Source organism: Ranitomeya variabilis, chromosome 1, assembly GCF_051348905.1.
Source record: "Ranitomeya variabilis isolate aRanVar5 chromosome 1, aRanVar5.hap1, whole genome shotgun sequence".
NCBI lineage: Eukaryota > Metazoa > Chordata > Amphibia > Anura > Dendrobatidae > Ranitomeya > Ranitomeya variabilis.
Genome location: NC_135232.1, coordinates 274980928 through 275005714, shown reverse-complemented (window position 1 = coordinate 275005714; position 24787 = coordinate 274980928). Strand labels below are relative to the sequence as shown.

Here is a 24787-nt window from a genome sequence, read left to right as displayed (position 1 = left end):
AACCCGAGATCACGAAAATTGGAGACGCTACGGTTCTCTGAAAATGGTACAATTTTTTTTTTTTTTTTAACAAACTTTGGATTTTTTTTCACCATTTAAATAAAAAAGAACCTAGACATGTTTGGTATCTATGAACTCGTAATGACCTGGAGAATCAAAATGGCAGGTCAGTTTTAGCACTTGGTGAACATGGTAAAAAAAAATTAAAAAAAATGTTGTGGAATTGCACTTATTTTTGAAATTTCACCACACACGGAATTTTTTTCCCGTTTTTGAGTACACAATATAGTAAAACCAATGGTGTCGTTCAAAAGTACAACTTGTCTCAGAAAAAAAACAGCCCTCACATAGCCATATTGACAGAAGCATGAAAATGGGCTGCGACGCGAAGGTGTTAATATTGAACAGAATTAAGTATACTGTCATCCCCTATATAACTTATAGACGTTGGTGGCAATGGACTGGCAGCAGGTGAGGGCACGGTGCGGCCCTTCAGTCACCATTTTCAGCCCTTCGGCTGTCTTGATCCATAATCAGGACTGGAATAGACAGAGGGCCAGATGTAGCCTGCAGGCCACTATTTACCCAGGTCTGCTCTAAAGAATGAACATATTAATTTCTATGTAAAAATTAATTCCTGTCCATGAGAGTGTTTTAACCACTTGAGATTTCCAAAGACGCAAAGAGGTCAAGTGACTTAATCATTCTTCAGGCAGCGTTTGCTATGAAGACGCTCCCTACTTACAATACAAGTCAATGAGAAGGCTAAAAAGAACACCTACACATCTTTTTCAGCATATCGTCAGAGTTATTAATTAAAAAAAGAAATATTAGCAGTTCCTTAATTGCTAAATGGAGTTTAAAAAAAAATCCAAAAAACACCAGTACTAAAGGCACCTCCAAAACATTGAAATAAAGCTAAAAAAAAGCCACCAGAGGGTCAAAAAAAACCATTCAGAAACTACTGAAAAACACTAGAAAAGAGGCTTCAGATTTGCAAAACGTCACAGAAAAAGAGCGTTTCCTGAAGTGTATTCTGCTTGAAAAATGGACGTTTTTGGCTTCCTGAAGACACCATGTGGACATACCCTAATACAGATCCAGTGATCTGAAGTAATCTCCATGTTTCATTGTTGCAATCGGCACTCAATTTTCACGCCCCACTTTTCAGTTTTTGATTTTCCACAAAAATTTTAAATAACCAATAAATTTCGTTCAACTTCACAATTGTGTTCCACTTGTTGATTCCTTCACCAAAAATTTACATTTGGTATCTTTATGTTTGAAGAATGATATGTGGGAAAAGGTTGAAAAGTTCCAGGGGGCCGAATACTTTCCCAAGACTTTATTATTTTACTTGCAGATTTAAACCATTGTTTTTTCAAATCTGAAAAAACAGCAGTTGTTTCAGTGTGTTTGCAATGTGTTTCACCCAAATTAATGGGGGAAAAAATACACAGCGTTTTTACTGCCAACTCTCTGAGCATGAGCACATAGAAGCACAATAATATCACTAAGGCAATCACTTACAGGTGCTTCTCACAAAATTAGAATATCAAAAAGTTAATTTATTTCAGTTCTTCAATACAAAAAGTGACTCTCATATATTATATAGAGTCATTACAAACAGAGTGATCTATTTCAAGTGTTTATTTCTGTTAATGTTGATGATTATGGCTTACAGCCAATGAAAACTCAAAAGTCATTATCTCAGTAAATTAGAATATTTTATAATACCAGCTTGAAAAATTATTTTAAAATCGGTAATGTTGGCCTACTGAAATGTATGTTTAGTAAATGCGCTCAATACTTGGTCAGGGCTCCTTTTACCTCAATTACTGCAACAAGGTGGCATCAAGCCGATCAGCCTGTGGCACTACTGAGGTGTTATGGAAGCCCAGGTTGCTTTGAACTCAGCCTTCAGCTCGTCTGCATTGTTGGGTCTGGTGTCTGTCATCTTCCTCTTGACAATGTCCAATAGATTCTCTAAGGGGTAAGGTCAGGCGAGTTTGATGGCCAATCAAGCACAGTGATACTATTTTTTTAAACCAGGTATTGGTACTTTTGGCAGTGTGGACGGGTGCCAAGTTCTGCTGGAGAATTAAGTTTGCTAACTCCAAAAATGAAGTGCTTTAAAATTTCTTGGTAGACGGTTGCGCTGATTTTGGTTTTGATAAAAGACAGTGGACCTACACCAGCAGATGACATGGCTCCCCAAACTATCACTTATTGTGGCAGCTTCACACTAGACCTCAAGCAGCTTGTGTTGTGGCCTCTCCACTCTTCCTCCAGACTCTGTGACCTTGATTTCCAAATGAAATGCAAAATTTACTTTCATCTGCAAACAACACTTTGAACTACTGAGCAACAGTCCAGTTCTTTTTCTTCTTGACCCAGGTAAGAAGCTTCTGGCATTGACTATTGGTCATGAGTGGCTTGACACAAGGAATGCTACACTTGTAGCCCATGTCCTAGATACGTCTGTGTGTGGTGGCTCTTGAAGCAATGACTCCAGCAGCACTTCACTCGTTGTGAATCATACCCTCAATTTTTGAACGGCCTTTTATTAACAATCCTTTCAAGACTGTGGTTATCCCGGTTGCTTGTGGACCTTTTTTTACCATACTTTTTCCTTCCACTCAACTTTCCATTTCTATGCTTGGATGCAGCACTCTGTGAACAGCCAGCTTCTTTAGCAATGACCTTTTGTGGCTTACCCTCCTTGTGGAGTGTATCAATTATTGCCTTCTGGACATCTGTCAAGTCAGTAGTCATCCCCATGATTGTGAAACCTACTGAAACAGACTAAGGAACCTTTTTAAAGAAAGCCTTTGCAGGTTTTTTTTGTTGATTATTCTAATTTACTGAGATAAAGACTTTTGGGCTTTCATTGGCTGTAAGCCATAGTCCTCAACATTAACAGAAATAAACAGAAATAGATCACTCTGTCTGTAATGACTTTATATAATATATGAGCTTCACTGTTTGTATTGAAGAACTGAAATGAATTAACGTTTGGTGATATTCAAATTTTGTGAGAAGCACCTGTATGTCAGTGACCTATATAATCATATACAGCCTATGGAGCAGTGAGGATTGGCCATCCTGGCTGCAGACGTTTACCTGGGAGGAGCAGTTTACCCTGAATGTAAAAGTATCAAGGCTAGAAGAGGAGCTGCCTGCCAAGACTGGAAGCCATTCCTCCTGACACAAGCCAACAGTTCTCTAGCAGCATGGTAGGGATGAAGCTGCTGCTGTCCGCTTTGCTCATAGGGCTCTGTGCCTATTACTTTTACAGCACAGAGACCATAACTCTGGGTGAGTAGATTAGTATTCTATTTAACTTGTTGTAGATAGATTTTCTGCATTCATATTCATGCTTACTACATGAGAAATATCATGAATAGTGTAGTGTATGGGATTGTACCAGTCAATGCAAAGCAAAATTAGGATGTAGAGTAGTGTTCAAACTAATAGCAGTGTGTTATTCACAGAATCTTTAGATTAGTTTTTATTTCCAGCATTGGGAACATTGCACACTGTTTTCTAATTCAAAACATGAAGAGAAATGTATATAATTTTTAACTACTTTACAGAAAAAAAAACAAAAATGTACATTAGGCTGTTCTAAAAAATAGCAGTGTCTGCATTTGTCTTTTCCAACTCACAATATGTATTTTTTTGGGATTTAGCATTTCTGTGAATGACTAACCTAATATTTAGTTGTGTACCCACAGTTTTTTAGAACTACCGTATATACTCGAGTATAAGCCGACCCGAGTATAAGCCGACCCCCCTAATTTTGCCACAAAAAACTGGGAAAACTTATTGACTCGAGTATAAGCCTAGGGTGGAAAATGCAGCAGGTACCAGTGAATTTCAAAATTAAAAATAGATACTCCATACCATTCATTATGGCCCCATAGATGCTCCACATAAAGCTGTGCCATATATAATGCTCTGCACCGTTGCCCCATAGATAGCTGTGCCATATATATAATGCTCTGCACCGTTGCCCCATAGCTGTGCCATATAGTGCTCTGCACCGTTGCCCCATAGCTGTGCCATATATATAATGCTCTGCACCATTGCCCCATAGCTGTGCCATATAGTGCTCTGCACCATTGCCCCATAGGTGTGCCATATATGCTCTGCACCGTTGCCCCATAGCTGTGCCATATATATAATGCTCTGCACCGTTGCCCCATAGCTGTGCCATATAGTGCTCTGCACCGTTGCCCCATAGCTGTGCCATATAGTGCTCTGCACCATTGCCCCATAGCTGTGCCATATAAATAGTGCTCTGCACCGTTGCCCCATAGCTGTGCCATATAGTGCTCTGCACCGTTGCCCCATAGCTGTGCCATATAGTGCTCTGCACCATTGCCCCATAGCTGTGCCATATATGCTCTGCACCGTTGCCCCATAGCTGTGCCATATAGTGCTCTGCACCATTGCCCCATAGCTGTGCCATATATGCTCTGCACAGTTGCCCCATAGCTGTGCCATATATGCTCTGCACCGTTGCCCCATAGCTGTGCCATATAGTGCTCTGCACCGTTGCCCCATAGATAGCTGTGCCATATAGTGCTCTGCACCGTTGCCCCATAGCTGTGCCATATAGTGCTCTGCACCGTTGCCCCATAGCTGTGCCATATACACTCACTGGCCACTTTATTAGGTACACCTGTCCAACTTCTTGTTAACACTTAATTTCTAATCAGCCAATCACATGGCGGCAACTCAGTGCATTTAGGCATGTAGACATGGTCAAGACAATCTCCTGCAGTTCAAACCGAGCATCAGTATGGGGAAGAAAGGTGATTTGAGTGCCTTTGAACGTGGCATGGTTGTTGGTGCCAGAAGGGCTGGTCTGAGTATTTCAGAAACTGCTGATCTACTGGGATTTTCACGCACAACCATCTCTAGGGTTTACAGAGAATGGCCCGAAAAAGAAAAAAAATCCAGTGAGCGGCAGTTCTGTGGGCGGAAATGCCTTGTTGATGCCAGAGGTCAGTGGAGAATGGGCAGACTGGTTCGAGCTGATAGAAAGGCAACAGTGACTCAAATCGCCACCCGTTACAACCAAGGTAGGCCTAAGAGCATCTCTGAATGCACAGTGCGTCGAACTTTGAGGCAGATGGGCTACAGCAGCAGAAGACCACACCGGGTACCACTCCTTTCAGCTAAGAACAGGAAACTGAGGCTACAATTTGCACAAGCTCATCGAAATTGGACAGTAGAAGATTGGAAAAACGTTGCTTGGTCTGATGAGTCTCGATTTCTGCTGCGACATTTGGATGGTAGGGTCAGAATTTGGCGTAAACAACATGAAAGCATGGATCCATCCTGCCTTGTATGGAGCATCTTTGGGATGTGCAGCCGACAAATCTGCGGCAACTGTGTGATGCCATCATGTCAATATGGACCAAAATCTCTGAGGAATGCTTCCAGCACCTTGTTGAATCTATGCCACAAAGAATTGAGGCAGTTCTGAAGGCAAAAGGGGTCCAACCCGTTACTAGCATGGTGTACCTAATAAAGTGGCCGGTGAGTGTATATAGTGCTCTGCACCGTTGCCCCATAGCTGTGCCATATAGTGCTCTGCACCGTTGCCCCATAGCTGTGCCATATATATAGTGCTCTGCACCGTTGCCCCATAGCTGTGCCATATAGTGCTCTGCACCGTTGCCCCATAGCTGTGCCATATAGTGCTCTGCACCATTGCCCCATAGCTGTGCCATATAGTGCTCTGCACCGTTGCCCCATAGCTGTGCCATATAGTGCTCTGCACCATTGCCCCATAGCTGTGCCATATATGCTCTGCACCGTTGCCCCATAGCTGTGCCATATAGTGCTCTGCACCGTTGCCCCATAGATAGCTGTGCCATATAGTGCTCTGCACCGTTGCCCCATAGCTGTGCCATATATATAGTGCTCTGCACCGTTGCCCCATAGCTGTGCCATATAGTGCTCTGCACCGTTGCCCCATAGCTGTGCCATATAGTGCTCTGCACCGTTGCCCCATAGCTGTGCCATATAGTGCTCTGCACCGTTGCCCCATAGATACTCCACATAAAGCTGTGCTGCTGCTGCTGCAATAAAAAAAAAAAAACACATACCTCTTTTGCTTGCAGCTCCTCACATCCCGTCCCGGCGTCTCTCCGCACTGACTGATCAGGCAGAGGGCGGCGCGCACACTATATGCGTCATCGCGCCCTCTGACCTGCACAGTCAGTGCGGAGAGAGAGACGCCGGGAAGATGGCGCGACGCCCGGCGGGTGGAACGAGGGAAGGTAAATATGACATACTTACCTGCTCCCGGCGTCCCGCTCCTTCCCCCAGACAGCTGGTCTTCGGTGCCGCAGCCTCTTCCTCTATCAGCGGTCACCGGCACCGCTTCATTAGAGAAATGAATAGGCGGCTCCGCCCCTATGGGAGGTGGAGCAGCCTATTCATTTCTCTAATGAGCGGTCCCATGTGACCGCTCAGGGGAAGAGCTGCGGCACCCGGAGACCGTGGGACGGGCAGGGGGAGCGACAGGAACGCCGGAACTAGGTAAGTATATGACAGTCCTCACCCGCCGACCCCACCACCGATCATGACTCGAGTATAAGCCGAGAGGGGCACTTTCAGCCCAAAAATTTGGGCTGAAAATCTCGGATTATACTCGAGTATATGCGGTATGTCCTGGCACCTGTCATCTGTTATATCAGCCCAGGATGCTTGGACTATATCCCACAATTTTTTGGCATTGCTTTACCTCAGAAACTGCATTTTTAACCCCTTCGCCCCGAAGCCGGTTTTCACCTTCCTGACCAGGCCAATTTTTACAATTCTGACCACTGTCACTTTATGAGGTGATAACTCTGGAACGCTTCAATGGATCCCACTGATTCTGAGAATGCTTTCTTGTGATATATTGTAGTTCATGATAGTGGTAACATTTCTTTGACATGACTTGCATTTATTTGTGAAAAAAAAAACAGAAATTTGGCAACAATTTTTGCATTTTTTTACATTTTCATTTTTGTGCCCTTAAATCAGAAAGTCATATCGCACAAAATAGTTAATAAATAACATTTCCCACATGTCTGCTTGACATCAGCACAATCTTAGAAACATATTTTTTTTGTTAGGAAGTTATAAGAGTTAAAAGTTGACCAGCGATTTCTCACTTTTAGAAGAAAATTTACAAAACCATTTTTTAGGGACCACCCCACATTTGAAGTGACTTTGAGGGGCCTATGTGACAGAAAATACCCAAAAGTGACACCATGCTAAAAACTTCACCCCTCAAGGTACTCAAAACCACATTCAAGAAGTTTACTAACCCTTCAGGTGCCTCACAGGAAATTTTAGAATGTGGAAGGAAAAAATAAACATTTACTTTTCTTTCACAAAAATGTTCCTTTAGACATAATTTTCTTTTACTTTCTCAAGGATAACGGGAGAAAATAGAAATATATAGAAAAATAAGGCTAAAAGCCACAGCCAGCTCACCAACAGACCGAAGGAGCACGGAGATCTCGTCCAGGCCAAGACGTGCAGCAATGGAAGATGAGGAAAAGGTGTATACTCCAGCTCCTAAAATCTTGAAATTCTTTATTGGTGCATATAAAGATCTTAATCTTAAAATCGCATAGATCGAAACGCGTTGTCTATCCTCATGACTGCATCCACCTTTGTGCAAGGATTTCAATCACGCTATATTTATATGCACCAATAAAGAATTTCAAGATTTTAGGAGCTGGAGTACACACCTTTTCCTCATCTTCCAGGAGAAAATAGACCATTCAATTTGTTGTGCAATTTCTCCTGAGTATGCCAATACCCCATATGTGGGGGAAATCTACTGTTTGGTCACAAGGCAGGGATCGGAACAGAAGGTGCATAATTTCACTTTTTGAATGTAAAATTTGCTGTCATGATTAGTGGACGCCATGTCATGTTTGGAGAGCCCTTGATGTGTCTAAACAGTGGAAACCCCCAACAAGTGACACCATTTTGGAAACTAGACCTCTTTGGGAACTTATCTAGATGTGTATTGAACACCTTGAACCCCCAGGTGCTTCACAGAAGTTTATAACGTTAAGCTGTGAAAATAAAAAAATCACATTTTTCCCGCAAAAATCTTTTTTAGCTCCAAATTTTGCATTTTCACAAGGGTAACAGGATAAAATGGACCCTAAACATAGTTTTTCAATTTCTCCAGAGTTCATCGACATCCCATATGTGGTCAAAAACTACTTTTGAGTCACAGTGAAAAGCTCAGAAGCAGCACCATATTACAGTGCAGATTTTGCTGCACTGGCTTGAGAGTGCCATGTCACATTGGTAGAGCCCCTGAGGTGCCAGAACAGCAGAACCCCCCATAAGTGACCCCATTTTGCAAACTAAACCTCTCAATGAATTTATCTAGGGGTTCAGTGAATATATTGACACCACAGGTGGGTCACAGAATTTTATACCATTGGGCAGTAAAGAAAAAATAATTTCCTTTTTTACCACCAAAACTTTGTTACCTCCAAATTTTACATTTTCATACTAGGAAAATGCTAAAGATGTCACCAAAATTTGTCCCACAATTTCAGCTGAATTTAGAAATACCCCATGTGTAGCTGTACAGTACTGCTTAGCCATACGGAGAGACTCAGACTCTGGAGGGACGGAGCAGTATTTGCTTCCTGGAGCGCTGATTTTCCTAGAATAATATGCGGACTCCATATACAGAGCCCCTAAGTGCCTCAAAAGCAGAATCCCCCCTCAAGTGACCCCATTTTGGAAATCATACCCCTTTGTGAATTTATTTACAGGTGTAGTGACGATTTTGACTCCATGGGTGTTTTCCAGAAGCAAGCAGCATTGGATGTTTTCTGAGTGGAAATTTCAAACTGCCGTTCTAGTGACAAATACGCTGTAGTGACCAGTACATTGCAGTCACCAGTACTTTATGCCCAGCCCGTGCTTCTGGAGACATGCACCCGTAAGGTAGGCGGGCTCTCATCACTACAGAAATATCAAACATGTGGGTACTAAATGTGGTTTAGGCACACTGGGGCTCAGAATGGAGGGGGGCATTTGGATTTAGGAGTGTAGAATTTGCTGAATTTCTTTTGGGGGCGAGGAGCCATTTTGTTTTTCAGAGCCTTTGTGCTATCAGTAATGTGGAAGTCCACTATATTTCCATTCGCATATGACAGACCTGAGCTTGCTTTTTTGCTGATTGAATTGAAGCTTTTATTGGGTACATTTACATAACATTTATCACATCTTGTGTTCTACGCTGAGCACTTTCGGTGGGGTAAATAAGTATTTGATCCCTTGCTGATTTTGTAAGGTTGCCCACTAACAAAGACATGAACAGACTATAATTTTAAGAGTAGCTTAATTTTAACATTGAGAGATAGAATATCAAAAATAAAATCCAGAAAATCACATTGTATAAATTATATAAATTTATTTTCATTTTGCAGTGAGAAATAAGTATTTTATCCCTCTGGCAAATAAGACTTAATACTTGGTGGCAAAACTCTTGTTGGCAAGCACAGCAGTCAGACTTTTCTTTATAGTTGATGATGAGGTTTCTGCACATGTCAGGAGGAATTTTGGTCCACTCCTCTTTGCAGATCATCTCTAAATCATTAAGATTTTGAGCCTGTCGCTTGGCAACTTGGAGCTTCAACTCCCTCCATAAGTTTTCTATGGGATTAAGATCTGGAGGCTAGGCCACTCCATGACCTTAATGTGCTTCCTTTTGAGCCACTCCTTTGTTGTCTTGGCTGTACAGTTTGAATCATTGTCTTGCTGGAAGACCCAGCCCAGACCCATTTTTATTGTCTTGGCGGAAGGAGGTTGTCACTCAGGATTTTATGGTACATGGCTCCATCCATTCTCCCATTGACGTGATGAAGTAATCCTGTGCCCTTAGCAGAGAAACGCCCCCAAAACATTATGTTTCCACCTTCATGCTTGACAGTGGGGATGGTGTTCTTTGGGTCATATGCAGCATTACTCTTCCTCCAAACACGGCGAGTTGAGTTAATGCCAAAGACCTCAATTTTTGTCTCATGTGACCACAGCACCTTCTCCCAGTCACTCACATAATCATCCAGGTGTTCATTGGCAAACTTCAGACGGGCCAGCACATGTGCTTTCTTGAGCAGGAGGACCTTGCGGCACTGCAGAATTTTAAATCTTTACAGCGTAATGTGTTACCAATGGTTTTCTTGGTGACTGTGGTCTCAGCTGCCTTGAGATCATTAACAAGTTCCCCCCGTGTAGTTTTAGGCTGATCTCTCACCTTCCTCATGTTCAAGGATACCCCACGAGGTGAGATTTTGCATGGTGCCCTAGAACGGTGTTAATTGACAGTAATTTTGTATTTCTTCCATCTTCTTACTATTGCACCAACAGTTGTCTCCTTCTCACCCAGCGTCTTACTTATGGTTTTGTAGCCAATTCAGGCTTTGTAGAGGTTTATGATCTTGTCCCTGACATCCTTAGAAAGCTCTTTGGTCTTGCCCATGCTGTAGAGGTTAGAGTTTGACTGATTGAGTCTGTGGACAGGAGTCTTTTTTAAAGGTGACTATGTAAGACAGCTGTCTTTAGTGCAGGTAACGAGTTGATTAGGAGCGTCTAACGGGTCTGTAGGAGCCAGAACTCTTAATGGTTGGTAGGGGATCAAATACTTATTTCTCACTGCAAAATGCAAATAAATTTTATATAATTTATACAATGTGATTTTCTGGATTTTATTTTTGATATTCTATCTCTGAATGTTAAAATTAACCTACCCTTAAAATTAGAGACTGTTCATGTCTTTGACAGTGGGCAAAATTACAAAATCAGCAAGGGATCAAATACTTATTTCCCCCACTGTACATCGGGGATTGCATCTAAATCTCTGAGTGACGTGACAGATGAAACCCCCAATGGATCCATTCACTATAATGAGGCAGCAGAGTTACTCTGGACTCCATCTGGCCTCTATTCAGCAGTATCCTTCTTTTCAGAGGTGCACAAAACTGGCCGATGGCATTTTTTTTGCAATCCTAAAAAGACAGACACCGTCGGATGACAGGACCTATGGCGTCCACTATGCCGCCATCTGCCTCATTATAGGGAATCTTCCACAAGATGTTCCATCTGAATCATGTATTTCAGAGATTTATCAGGGCAGTGCGCGGGATAAATGTGCGCTGAGCCTTACTGAGATCTTTGGAAGGCGGAATGAAAAAAATCAACAGCTTGTGAAGAATTGGTTTTATTTTTAGTTTTTTACACCTCATGCGGTATAGATGATTAGGCGACTTTATTCTTTGGGTCGGTGCGATTACAGAGATACCAGATTTATATTGGGTTTTTATGTTTGGCAGCTGTCACACACTAAAAAACACTTTTTATTGCAAAAAAATAGTTTTTGCATCACCATATTTTGAGAGCTATAATTTTTCCACATTTCGGCCGACAGAGTCATGTTATGGCTTGTTTTTTGCGCGACGAGCTGACGTTTTTATTGGTACAATTTTCGGGCACATAACTTTTTTTTGTCCCTTTCTATTCCGATTTTTCTCAGACAGAATGAACAAAAACCAGCAATTCAGGAATTGCTTTTTTTTTTTTTCTACACCGCTCTGCTTGCGGTAAAATTGGTAAGGCAGCTTTATTCTTCGGGTCTGTACAATTACAGCAATATCCAATTTATATATTTTTTTTTTTTTTTTTTGACGCTTTTGCACAGTAAAAACTTTTATAGAATAAATAATTATTTTTGCATCGCTTTATTCTGAGAGCTATAACTTTTTTATTTTTCTGCTGATGGAGCAATATGATGGCTTGTTCTTTTGCAGGACAAGATGATGTTTTCAGCGGTACCATTATTATTTACATCCGTCTTTTTGATCACGTTTATTGCACTTTTTTTCGGCTGTATGATAAAGCATTGTTTTTTCCTTGTTTGTTTTTACAGTGTTTACTGAAGGGGTTAAGTAGTGGGAAAGTTGTATAAAACGGGTTGTTACAGACGCATCCATACCAAATATGTGTACTTTTATTGTTTATTTTTTTATTTGCATAAATAAATGTATTTATTGGAAAAATACACAAAACCTACAAGAAACAAAATGAGCAAAAAACCCTGCTGTAACTAAACAAGTAAAAAGCAAGTATATTTAAATAACTCAGAGTTCTTAGTAATTCTGTTTTTGATCAAAACTAGCATAAAAGCCATCCCACTATGGTCAAGGTGCCCTGATCGGGACGGTCCTATTCGGTCTAATATTAAACCAGCTTAGGGAAGCTTTTCATGATAATAATAATAATAACAATAATAATCTTTATTTATATAGTGCCAACATATTCCACAGCGCTTTACAGTTTAAGGAGTCACACTTAGCGTAGGGAAATACGGTCCATATTTTACAAGCGTAATACGCAGAAATGATCCCAAAACAGTGTTCCGTATGTCATCCGTAGGCATGGTGTGGCTGCGTATTTTACGCATGTCATCCTCCGTATGTAATCCATATGGCATCCGTACTGCCTTTTTTTCTCACAACTTTGCAAAATGGACATATAATGGATCGATGGGCTCAAATATTTGTGAAAACATATATATACAGTCTATATGTATATATATTATGTATATATATATTGTATATACAGTACAGACCAAAAGTTTGGACACACCTTCTCATTTAAAGATTTTTCTGTATTTTCATGACTATGAAAATTGTACATTCACACTGAAGGCATCAAAATTATGAATTAACACATGTGGAATTATATACTTAACAAAAAAGTGTGAAACAACTGAAAATATGTCTTATATTCTAGGTTCTTCAAAGTAGCCACCTTTTGCTTTGATGACTGCTTTGCACACTCTTGGCATTCTCTTGATGAGCTTCAAGAGGTAGTCACCGGAAATGGTCTTCCAACAATCTTGAAGGAGTTCCCAGAGATGCTTAGCACTTGTTGGCCCTTTTGCCTTCACTCTGCGGTCCAGCTCACCCCAAACCATCTCGATTGGGTTCAGGTCTGGTGACTGTGGAGGCCAGGTCATCTGGCGTAGCACCCCATCACTCTCCTTCTTGGTCAAATAGCCCTTACACAGCCTGGAGGTGTGTTTGGGGTCATTGTCCTGTTGAAAAATATATGATGGTCCAACTAAACGCAAACCGGATGGAATGGCATGCAGCTGCAAGATGCTGTGGTAGCCATGCTGGTTCAGTATGCCTTCAATTTTGAATAAATCCCCAACAGTGTCACCAGCAAAGCACCCCCACACCATAATACCTCCTCCATGCTTCACGGTGGGAACCAGGCATGTAGAGTCCATCCGTTCACCTTTTCTGTGTCGCACAAAGACACAGTGGTTGCAACCGAAGATCTCAAATTTGGACTCATCAGACCAAAGCACAGATTTCCACTGGTCTAATGTCCATTCCTTTTGTGCTTTAGCCGAAACAAGTCTCTTCCGCTTGTTGTCTGTCCTTAGCAGTGGTTTCCTAGCAGCTATTATACCTTGAAGGCCTGCTGCACAAAGTCTCCTCTTAACAGTTGTTGTTGAGATGTGTCTGCTGCTAGAACTCTATGTGACATTGACCTGGTCTCTAATTTGAGCTGCTGTTAACCTGCGATTTCTGAGGCTGGTGACTCGGATAAACTTATCCTCAGAAGCAGAGGTGACTCTTGGTCTTCCTTTCCTGGGGCGGTCCTCATATGAGCCAGTTTCTTTGTAGCGCTTGATGGTTTTTGCCACTGCACTTGGGGACACTTTTTCAAAGTTTTCCCAATTTTTCGGACTGACTGACCTTCATTTCTGAAAGTAATAATGGCCACTCGTTTTTATTTACTTAGCTGCTTTTTTCTTGCCATAATACAAATTCTAACAGTCTATTCAGTAAGACTATCAGCTGTGTATCCACCAGACTTCTGCTCAACACAACTGATGGTCCCAACCCCATTTCTAAGGCAAGAAATCCCACTTATTAAATCTGACAGGGCACACCTGTGAAGTGAAAACCATTTCCGGTGACTACCTCTTGAACCTCATCAAGAGAATGCCAAGAGTGTGCAAAGCAGTCATCAAAGCAAAAGGTGGCTACTTTGAAGAACCTAGAATATAAGACATATTTTCAGTTGTTTCACACTTTTTTTTGTTAAGTATATAATTCCACATGTGTTAATTCATAGTTTTGATGCCTTCAGTGTGAATTTGCAATTTTCAGTCATGAAAATACAGAAAAATCTTTAAATGAGAAGATGTGTCCAAACTTTTGGTCTGTACTGTATGTCATTTAGACACATATTTAAATATATATATATATATATATATATATATGTATATATATATATATTTATTTATATTTCATACAGCGCTAGATAGCAGAAAAGCCGGTAATTCAATTGCTGGCCTTTGCAATCTCCTTCCCAAACCCGACAGGATATGAGACATGGTTTACATACAGTAAACCATTTTATATCCCTTTTTTTTGCATATTCCTCACTAATAATTTTAGTAGAGTCTGTGCAAAATTTGGGGGCTCTAGCTGTTAAAATAAAGGGTTAAATCACAGAAAAAACTGGCGTGGGCTCCCGTGCAATTTTCTCCGCCAGAGTGGGAAAGCCAGTGACTGAGGGCAGATATTAATAGCCTAGAGAGAGACCATGGTTATTTGCTCCCCCCTGGCTAAAAACATCTGCCCCCTTCCACCCCAGAAAAGGCACATCTGTAAGATGCGCCTATTCTGGCACTTAGCCTCTCTCTTCCCACTCCCGATTAGCAGTGGGATATGGGGTAATAAAGGGTTAATACCACCTTGCTAATGTAAGGTGACATTAAGCCTGGTTAATAATGGAGAGATGTCAATATGACACCTATCCATTATTAATCCAATAATATTAAAGGGTTAATAATACACACACACATTAAGAATAAAGTTTTTTATTGAAATAAAAACACATGGGGTTGTAAAATCTTTATTATACACTTAATCCACCTGAAGACCCTCGTTCTGAAAAAGAACAAAAATAAAAAAGCAACAATATCCCATACCTTTCCGGCGCTCAGTCACGTCCCATGCTGTAAATCCATCTGAAGGGGTTAAATAAGGAGGCAGCGGCAATGCGGCGGCATGGTTATTGTAGGCTGTAGGCTTTCCTGAAGAGATGGGTTTTCAGGTTCCGTCTGAAGGATCCGAGGGTGGTGGATAATCGGATGTTTTGAGGCATGGAATTCCAGAGGATGGGGGATATTCGGGACAAATCTTGGAGGCGGTTGTGTGAGGAACGAATAAGTGTGGAGGAGAGTAGGAGGTCTTGGGAGGATCGAAGATTACGTGGGGGAAGATATTGGGAGATTAGTTCAGAGATATAGGGAGGGGACAGGTTGTGGATGGCTCTGTAGATCAGTGTTAGTAGTTTGAACTGGATTCGTTGGGGGATTGGGAGCCAGTGGAGGGATTTGCAGAGGGAAGAAATGGGAGTAGCGATGCAGCATCATCAACAGACTTGCTGCAGACTAGGGTCCTGGGGAAGGACATAGACAAGTGAGAAAATACAAACAGTTAATTTTTAACACAGTGGCTGCAAGCGAACACCATTTGCTATAAAAAAAAGTGAAAGCAGAAAGAATTGCATTAGAAGGAACTCAAAAGTGAAGTGCTTGTTCCCTCGGGGAAGAGTTTGAAGGAGACACCAGGTCACGTGACAGCTGTGGTGCAATTAGTAAGTGCCCAGGATGGCAGTGAATGCTAGAAGTTGGTGCCTGAACCTGTAGCAGGACAAATGTTCAGTACAGGGAGCTGGCTAGTAGCCACCATTGCGAGAGACCAGATCCAAGTAAAGGTGTCGAGAGACCAGATCCGAGTAAAGGAGTCAAGAGATGGGATCTTAGTAAAGGAGCTGAGAGACCAGATCCAAGTAAGGACTCGAGAGACCAGAGCTGGGAATGTTGACCCGAGCGAGCAGAATCAGAGCAGAGAGAGAGAGACAAGTATGCCGCAGCGGAAGGATGTTTATGTGAGTCGTCGTTTCCAGTGTAGATGTACGGTACAAAGGGGGAGCAGTGGTCGTGCTTGAGGAAACGAAATCGGCCAATGTGATAAGTGTACCGAGTAACGCACCCATTTGGAACTTGCAGCCTAGTGGGTAGAATCTTTGACTCCCCTTAGGGCCTATGTGATGTTTTGAGTTGCCTAGAGAGTGATGACTGTAACGGGCCCAGTAGTGACAGTGACGCATTTTAGGTTGGGATATTAGGACTAAGACATCACTAACAATAACAGTTATTTAATGGTAGAAATAGAAAAAGTGTAAATAGCATTGTGCCAATATCCTGTTCATCTGAATAACTGTATTCTACTTTTAATATGACTTGCTTCATTTTCACCGTTTGTGCTATTCCCTGGTATTGTGCTGAAGGCACCGCTTTGATTGTGTTCATCAAATAAATAATTGTTGGCTTAAGTACCACTGTCTCCTCATTGTTTGCGCTGTTACATCCGTGTACCTGTTAACACTTGCACCACTCCCTGTCAAAAGCTGGCAGGTTATCTTTAAGGGGTTAATAAATAAACAATTAGGCTTTGTAAAACATACCCAATTCAGGTGTCAGTTAATTATTTAATTTAAAGGGAACCTGTCATCAGGTTTTAATACCCTGAACTAATGTCATGTATGTAATGTCACTTTATTGCTGATTATATCCTTACCTTTCTTTTAGAAATCCATGTCTCTGTTTTAGAGACTTTCGTCATTGAAATCTTACGCAAATGATGTGCAGTGGGGTTGGACATTACATTTGAGGCTCTCCTGCCCTCTCTTGACATCTGACAGGTCACTGTTCTCTGTTACCTGCCTTCCCTAGTGAGATCTCTCGCCGACACTGTCATTTCCTGGGGCGGCACATAGTAAGGTTCTGATGATGTTGTGAGAGCCAGACTATCAATCTACACTTGCGTCGCCCCAGGCAATGACGGCGGTGCCAAGATATTTTGCTAGGATAAGCGGAGATGACAAACCTGTCAATCCCTCACAGAGGCAGGCAGGGGATAGGGAGAGAAAGAGGGTAGGAAAGCTACAAGTGCAGTATCCCACCCCACAGCACTTGTAGCTCATTTGAATAAGATTTTAACTATGTATTTTTCTAAAGAAGAAAAATTAATTTACAAAAGAAAGGTAAGTATTCAATAAGCGTTAAAGCGACATTACATAAATGACATTAGTTTGGGGGTATAAACACCTGATGACAGGATCCCTTTAATGACATTTATCCAATCATCCACACCTCATGATTATTCATTAGTCCAATGTAACTTTGGTTACTATTGGTTAGGTGTTTCGGTTCTTTCTTGGCTTTTCTATGTGTAAATTCCATTGCATTGTGCTGAGAGGTGAATACTATTCCTGCCATTTCATTTTTATAGTTTCTTTTGTGCATGTTCTATTTTCAAGGCATATTGCTTTAAGTTTTCTATCCCGGTTGTTTCAGTCCCCCTTTGGACTGCCTATACATTTTACTTTCATAAACTTCCAATTTTGTTTGCTAGTCTATAATTTCTTACTCCGGATTGAGTGATTCCATGTGTTTTTTTTCTGTACTTGATCTGGAAAAATCTATAACGATAATTAAACTCATTTACCGCACTTTCATTTGTTACCCAAAGCAAAATTGTTCAGGTATTACCATACTTTTTCATGCCATGACTATGATTTCTGTATTTGTAAGGCTAACTTCACACGACTGTATAAAAAAGAAAATCGTCCGATTTTCATTTATAAAAAATGACTGATTTTTCATCTGTATTCTTATCCGTTTGGCATCGATTTTTATCAGCATTAAATGTAATTTACAACAGTTTCCTATGTTAGGAATTGCAATGTATCCGTAAAAATCGGATGCTGTACCATTGATCCGTATGGGATCAGATTTTTTTGCACACCCATAGACTTGAATAGGCAATCTTATAAAAAGTATTCCATTGTTTTCATGCAGACATTTGATTTGTGTGAATAAAAATTGTCATCTGAGCTGTCCTATTGAATATCATTGGTCCACGTGCTGTCCGTATGAGGCCAATTTTTTTCTACTGACAACATTCATACTAAAATTATGATGATGGGAATGTACCCTTACCGTATAAATAAGATATTAACTTGGGATTCTATCATTTTTTATCAAATGTTGAATTACGGACTCTGCTGAGCAAGTTACCACCTGTGATTTGTGTACCTTTGCTTCTTCTAGAAATGGTAAAAGGGAAGAGAGTACTAGTGACTGGATCAAGTTCAGGAATTGGAGAACAAATTGCATACAGATTTTCAGAAATGGGGGCTCATGTTATGCTCACGGCCAGAAGGGCTAAGCAACTACAGGAGGTATGTTTATACAGCTTCAACTTTTCATGTATAATGATATGTAACACTATTATCATATGAGTATCGTAAGCAAACCAGACCCACCGGGAACATCCATGCAGGAATCTGGGCGTCAGGTGTCATCATCGCTTTTCTAGCTAAACCAACCTGAAATTAAGGTGAGCAGTCACCTAAGTTAGTCTGCCCAAATGAAAATACTGATTCACGTAACAGAACATTTTTGCTTTTTTCTCTCTCTGTATCCTTGAAATTTTGTTGGTATTTTAGGTGGCAAAGAAGTGTTTGGAATTAGGAGCAGCATCTGCCGGTTATGTGGTAGCCGACATGGAAAATTTGACTTTAGCTCAGAATGTGGGCCAAGAAGCAATTAAACAATTAGGTAAAATTGTTCTTTATTTATATGCCAATCAAGAGAATTTACTTTGTATGGTCACCAATGTAAAGACAATCTGCCATGCTTTAGTCAGCTTTTATTACATCATAGATAACCCATAATTCAAAAGGAATCTGTCACCACATTTGTCTTATGTAAACTATTAACATGGGCATACAGGTTATAGACTGCTGAAAAACAGTCCAACCTGTATGTGTCATATCAGATGCCTTGTTGTTGAGAAATCATCTTTTATCACTTTGTATAAATGACCGCTTCCAGGCTCTGGGGACGGCTCTGGAAGATAACTCTGCCTTCAGAGATTATTTTACATGAAGGGGAGTTACCTTCATGCAAATATCATAGCAAACATGAGGACCACACAATCATGATCTCAGGGTGCCGATGGGGATAAAGAGGAAGCCCCCACAGTCTGGTAGCCATTTATATGATGTAGTCATTATTGACAGCAGCATCTAAAGGGTTAAACAGATATGGACGGTGACAACACTGATCGTGGCTGATGCAGCCAGGTGTCAGCTATAGTGGACAGCTGACAGCTGCGGGATTGTCACCTGTATGGGGAGGCTATTCTCTTATATCTCACGTCAGTAAAAAGACGTATTGGCTGTCATTAAGGGGTTAATATCTAGTATTTACAATATTCTACAGGCTCCAGACACAGATTCCCTAGCTAGACACTCTTATATGCTCAAATGGGAGGAATATATATCTCAGATCAGTTAAAAGACGTATTGACGGTCATTAAGTGGTTAAACAGGCTGCCAGTCACCTGATGAATTAGTGTTTTGCTTGTTCTTTGGGTGAATTTATTTTTTGCGCAGTGGAAAAGTTCATCGTTCTCGGTTCATCGTCCTATTTAAATAAGAATTGCAATGCTGCAAACAATAGGTGTCTATTGGCACTGTAACAGTATTGCGAGAGTTTTGTGCGCATGCTCTGTGATCTGTGCGGTGTTCTTTGTGCAGAGAGAGGAGAAGACGAACAAATGTCCATCGCCTATTTCAGTGGTGCATCCGGTGTTATCTGCATCCAGCTTCCTAACACAGCTGTTCTCTTTCATTGTAATCTTGGCTCTGAATATAGGGAGATGAATATGAATATTAACAATTCTAAAATAATATCTTAACATAAAAACATGACTTAAACAATTGGTCATGTAACTATCACAACATCTTTATCATGTTTGGTTCTTGGGTTTGTGGAAGTTTTAGTAATCAGGCCCCCACCAATCATATTGTTATACCTCTTTAAAGGGAACCTGTCAGCAAGGTTGTGCATAGTAACCTACACACAGTGTCAGGTCGGCGCCATTATACTGAATAAAATGATACCTTGGTTGATTAAACTTGTTTTGTGGTTGTCTCTTAATCTTTATTTTCAGTTTTGTGTTAATAAGATTCTCATGCCGTAAGGCGGGGTCGGTGTACACCACAGTTCCAAAGTTTAGGGTCACCCAGACAATTTTGTGCTTTCCATGAAAACTCATACTTTTATTAATCAAATGAGTTGCCAAATTAATTGAAAATCTAGTCCAGACACTGACAAGGTTCGAAAAAAAGATTTTTATTTGAAATAATAATTTTCTCCTTCAAACTTTGCTTTCACCAAAGAATGCTTGATTTGAAGCAATTCCAGCATTGCAGACCTTTGGCATTCTAGCAGTTAATTTGCTGAGGTAATCTGCAGAAATTTCACCCCATGCTTCCAGAAGCCCCTCCCACAAGTTGGTTTGGCTTGATGGGCACTTTTTGCGTACCATACGGTCAAGCTGCTCCCACAACAGCTCAATGGGGTTGAGATCTGGTGACTGCGCTGGCCACTCCATTACAGATAGAATACCAGCTGCCTGCTTCTTCCCTAAATAGTTCTTGCTTAATTTGGAGGTGTGCTTTGGGTCATTATCCTGTTGTAGGATGAAATTGGCTCCAATCAAGCGCTGTACACAGGGTATGGCATGGCATTGCAAAATGGAGTCATAGCCTTCCTTATTCAAAATCCCCTTTATCCTGTACAAATCTCCCACTTTACCAGCACCAAAGCAACACCAGACCATCACATTACCTCCACCATGCTTGACAGATGGCGTCAGGCACTCTTCAAGCATCTTTTCAGTTGTTCTGCGTCTCACAAATGTTCTTCTGTGTGATCCAAACACCTCAAACTTGGATTCGTCTGGCGGGTGGCGCCATCTTGGTGGCGCCTGGGCAACAGCAGCTATTGGATCTCTATACAAACCTCCATTTTCAAAATGACTTTCCTCAATCAAGTAAATCTGCAAAAGGGATTAAGTGCACAGTAACAATGCGATTATGCTGCAGCGCATGTGCCATGGCTGGCACCTGCCTGCAAAAGCGTTTTTTTTATTCAGTATGTGATGGTATTTATTATGCAAACTAGGGGGAAGGTCACTGAGGAATCAGTGACCTGCAGCAGTCTGCGTTATGAATATCTAATCAGAGCACCACATACACTGACCCCACCTTAGGGCACGAGAATCTCATTAACACAAAACTGAACATAAAAATTAAGAAACAACCACAAGACGTATTTCATCAACCAATGTATCATTTTATTCAGTATGATGGCCTCACACTGTGTGTAAGTTACTGTGCACAATCCTACTGACAGGTTCCCTTTCAATTATTCTAGTAATTGAAGTGAAAAAGTTTAATGGTATTGGTGTCATCATTATGTTTTTCCTGGTATCATGACCACTTATACCGGGTTGTTAAAGGGTGACAGCCGTTAAATTATTATAATACTATTTATTAGTTTCATTTTACCATATAAATAGTGGCTTCTGAATATAAATTCATATAATTCAGGTCTGTTTTTTTTTTTATTATTAAGATGGCAAATGTAGGACTGTGGGTGTATTAAAAGGGTTGTTCATTACTTGAACATCTCCTATTTATATACTATATATAGTGTGTGAGGCAGTGAGGGGGATCATATGTGAGGGTCGATATGTGTCCCCCACGATGCGAACGGAGTCCTACTAAACCCGCTGGAGTGCATTGTGTTCACAGCAGGACGCCTGTGAGTCACAAGACAAAATAAAAGAAAGTATGGATTGGGTCCAAGTAGTGTCATATTTTTAGGAAAACCCGTTAAGGGCTTTTATTTTTAGAGGGATTTGCAGGTTTGGTAGTGGGGCGAAACCCTCTCTCCACTCTGGGTTTTGGAAGTGGCTCTATGACCACGATTCCATTTAAATCTGTCAGTTTTGCCTTGGGTGTGTCAGTTTTTGAAGTTTGCAAGCTGCAGAGCAGCAGGCTCTGTGCAATCCCAGGACTCTGTGGAGCTAACACAGAGCCAGGGGCTTCTAGGCGGCTGACGCAACCAAGAGATACGGCGGTGTCATTGTCCACGGCAACAGGTTTTTATACGAACTATATATATGGAAACACGGCTGCGATTCGGAGGATATAACGCCTGTATGTGAGTCTGCAAATAAAGACACTGTTTATGTTGAACTTTCTGTGGTCCCTGCCTGTCTGTTGCACTGCACCAACCCCGCTGCACTACATATGGTTGGAGAATGCGGGCAGTGTGAACTGATGCATACCCAAAGCCCGCTGCATGTTGGTAATTAAGCCTGCAATGCTACAGCTCAAGCCTGCTAACAAGATGTAGGAAATACTCAAGCAGTTGGCCCTCACCCAGCCATGGCAGCAGGAGCAGCAGCAACAGCAGAAGGAGCAGCTGCAGCAGAAGCAGCACAATCATCATCAGCTGTTGTATCAGCAGAAGACTAATGAGCTGATTCTCCAGCAGACTGCGGCCCTGCGAGAGGAGCCATCACCAGCGACCCCTATTTGTTCTGAGGCCCAGTTCAAGGTTCGGTCAGCACTGAGGAAGATGAGTCCTGAGGACGATATGGAGGCTTTCCTCACCGTGTTCAAGCACATAGCAGAGCGGGAGAGCTTGCCAATTTCCCAGTGGACTAAAGTGGTCGCCCCCTTCCTGACGCGAGATGCCCAGAAGGCCTACTTTGACTTCAGTCGGGACGATGCCCTGGACTATGAGAAACTGAAAGGTGAGATCCTTACCCGACTGGCGGTAGCACATATGTACGGGCACAATGGGTGTTCCAGTGGTCCTTTGTGGAGACTCGCCCAACTAGGTCTCAGGCATATGACTTGCTACAGCTGGTAAAAAAATGGCTTCAGCCTGAGACCTTAACTCCCTTACAGATGGTAGAGAGGGTGGTAGTCGATCGGCTAGTAAGAACTCTGCCAGCTGCTCTTCAATGCTGGGTGGGCCAAGGGGAACCCGGAACCCTAAACCAGGTGGTCCGTCTGATTGAGCGGTATGCGGCCACTTAGGATTTTTAAATGGGACTCTGCTCCACTACAGTTATAATGTCGGGCCCCACCAGCCCAGGAACCTGGGAAAGGTTCCCGACCCTCTGCTGGGGCCAATCAGAACTGAGCTTGTACTGAGGGAGTACCCCGAAGTGAGAGCGACGAAAGATACGTTTCCCCTAAAGTGGCCCCAAGGTTCAGTTGTGCCGCAGCTACTGTTGGCGGTGCCAAGGGCCACAACATGTGGCTGCCAACTATCCCCATTCTTCCCCGCCAGTGAACAACATCTGTGCCAGGTGCGTGTCAACGGAGACCAGGCCGAGGCCCTCCTGGACTCAGGGAGCCTAGTGACACTTGTTCATGGGTCATTAATCTTGGGCTTAGAACCCACTGATAAAAATATGGGTGTCGTGTGTATACATGGTGAACTCCGCGAGTATCCAACAGTGGAGGTTTCATTTGTTACGCTCTGCTGGGAAATTAAACATGTGGTGTGGGTGGTGAAGACCCATCCCTACGGGGCTGTCCTGGGAAGGGATTTTCCCCTCTTCTAGTCTCTGTGGAAAAATAAAATTTAATATTTTTCTGCGGGCAGAGACCGAAGATCCCGACACAGGGGTTCCTGCCGTAGGGATCACCCCCATAGGGAAAGAATGTGAACCCGATAGGTTTCCACTAGAGTTGATGGCAGGAGAGGTCAAGGAGACCCTGACAATCCCTGAGCTGGAAGTGCCACGGGGAACCTTTGGGACCGCCCAGCTCCAGGTTCCTACACTAACCCAGGCACTGGAAAGAGTAATCAAGGTACAGTGGGTAAGGAAAGTATTCAGACCCCTTTAAATTTTTCACTCTTTGTTTCATTGCAGCCATTTGATAAATTCAAAAAAGCTCATTTTTTTCTCATTAATATACACTTTGCACCCCATCTTGACTGAAAAAAAAAAAAAAACATGTAGAAATTTTTGCAAATTTATTAAAAAAACAAAACTGAAATATCACATGGTCATAAGTATTCAGACCCTTTGCTCAGTATTGAGTAGAAGCTGTTATGATCCTAGTGGCTGAGGATCACAAATCTAACCAGCTAAGTAGAAGAAAATAGGACGAGCTCTGGGGATGTGGTAACTGGACTGACCGCAAAACTGATCCTAACTGCACACACTATAGGCAGCCGTGGAACGTTTCCTGAAATCCTAGACGTCTCTTCACGGCCTGAGAAACTGACTACCCCTAAAGAGAAAGTAAAGACCTCACTTGCCTCAGAGAAATAACCCCAGAGATATAGAAGCCCCCCACAAATAATAACGGTGAGTTAAGAGGAAAAGACAAACGCAGAGATGAAACAGGTTAAGCAAATGAGGCCCGCTAACGCTAGATAGCAGAAAATAGCAAGGGATCTGTGCGGTCAGTAAAAAACCCTATGCAAAAATATCCACGCAGAGAATGCGAGAACCCACACAACCAACTAACGATGTGGGGGGAGCAACTCAGCACCCCAGAGCACCAGCAAGCTGGGAAATCACATATTAGCAAGCTGGACAAAACTCATCATATACTAAGAAACATATTGAACACAGATGAGCAAAAATAAGCAAACAAAACTTAGCTTCTCTTGGAGAGACTGATAACGGATGTAGACAAGAGCAATCAGAATAGCACTGAATACAACGACAACAGGCAAGGAATGAAGGACCAGCTGGAT

At 41.9% G+C, this 24787-nt stretch overlaps 1 protein-coding gene across 1 annotated transcript in view; it reads left to right on the top strand.

Moving 5' to 3' along the window:
- The first annotated feature begins 3119 nt into the window (after positions 1–3119).
- The window catches only part of LOC143815426 (hydroxysteroid 11-beta-dehydrogenase 1-like protein A), a 70058-nt gene continuing 48390 nt past the window's right edge, over positions 3120–24787 (top strand). Inside the window, exons 1-3 of the mRNA XM_077294592.1 lie at positions 3120–3318; positions 18251–18381; positions 18649–18760. Of these exons, the coding sequence (XP_077150707.1) occupies positions 3234–3318; positions 18251–18381; positions 18649–18760 (328 nt within the window). The 5' untranslated portion in view covers positions 3120–3233. The remainder of the gene's footprint in view (positions 3319–18250; positions 18382–18648; positions 18761–24787) is intronic.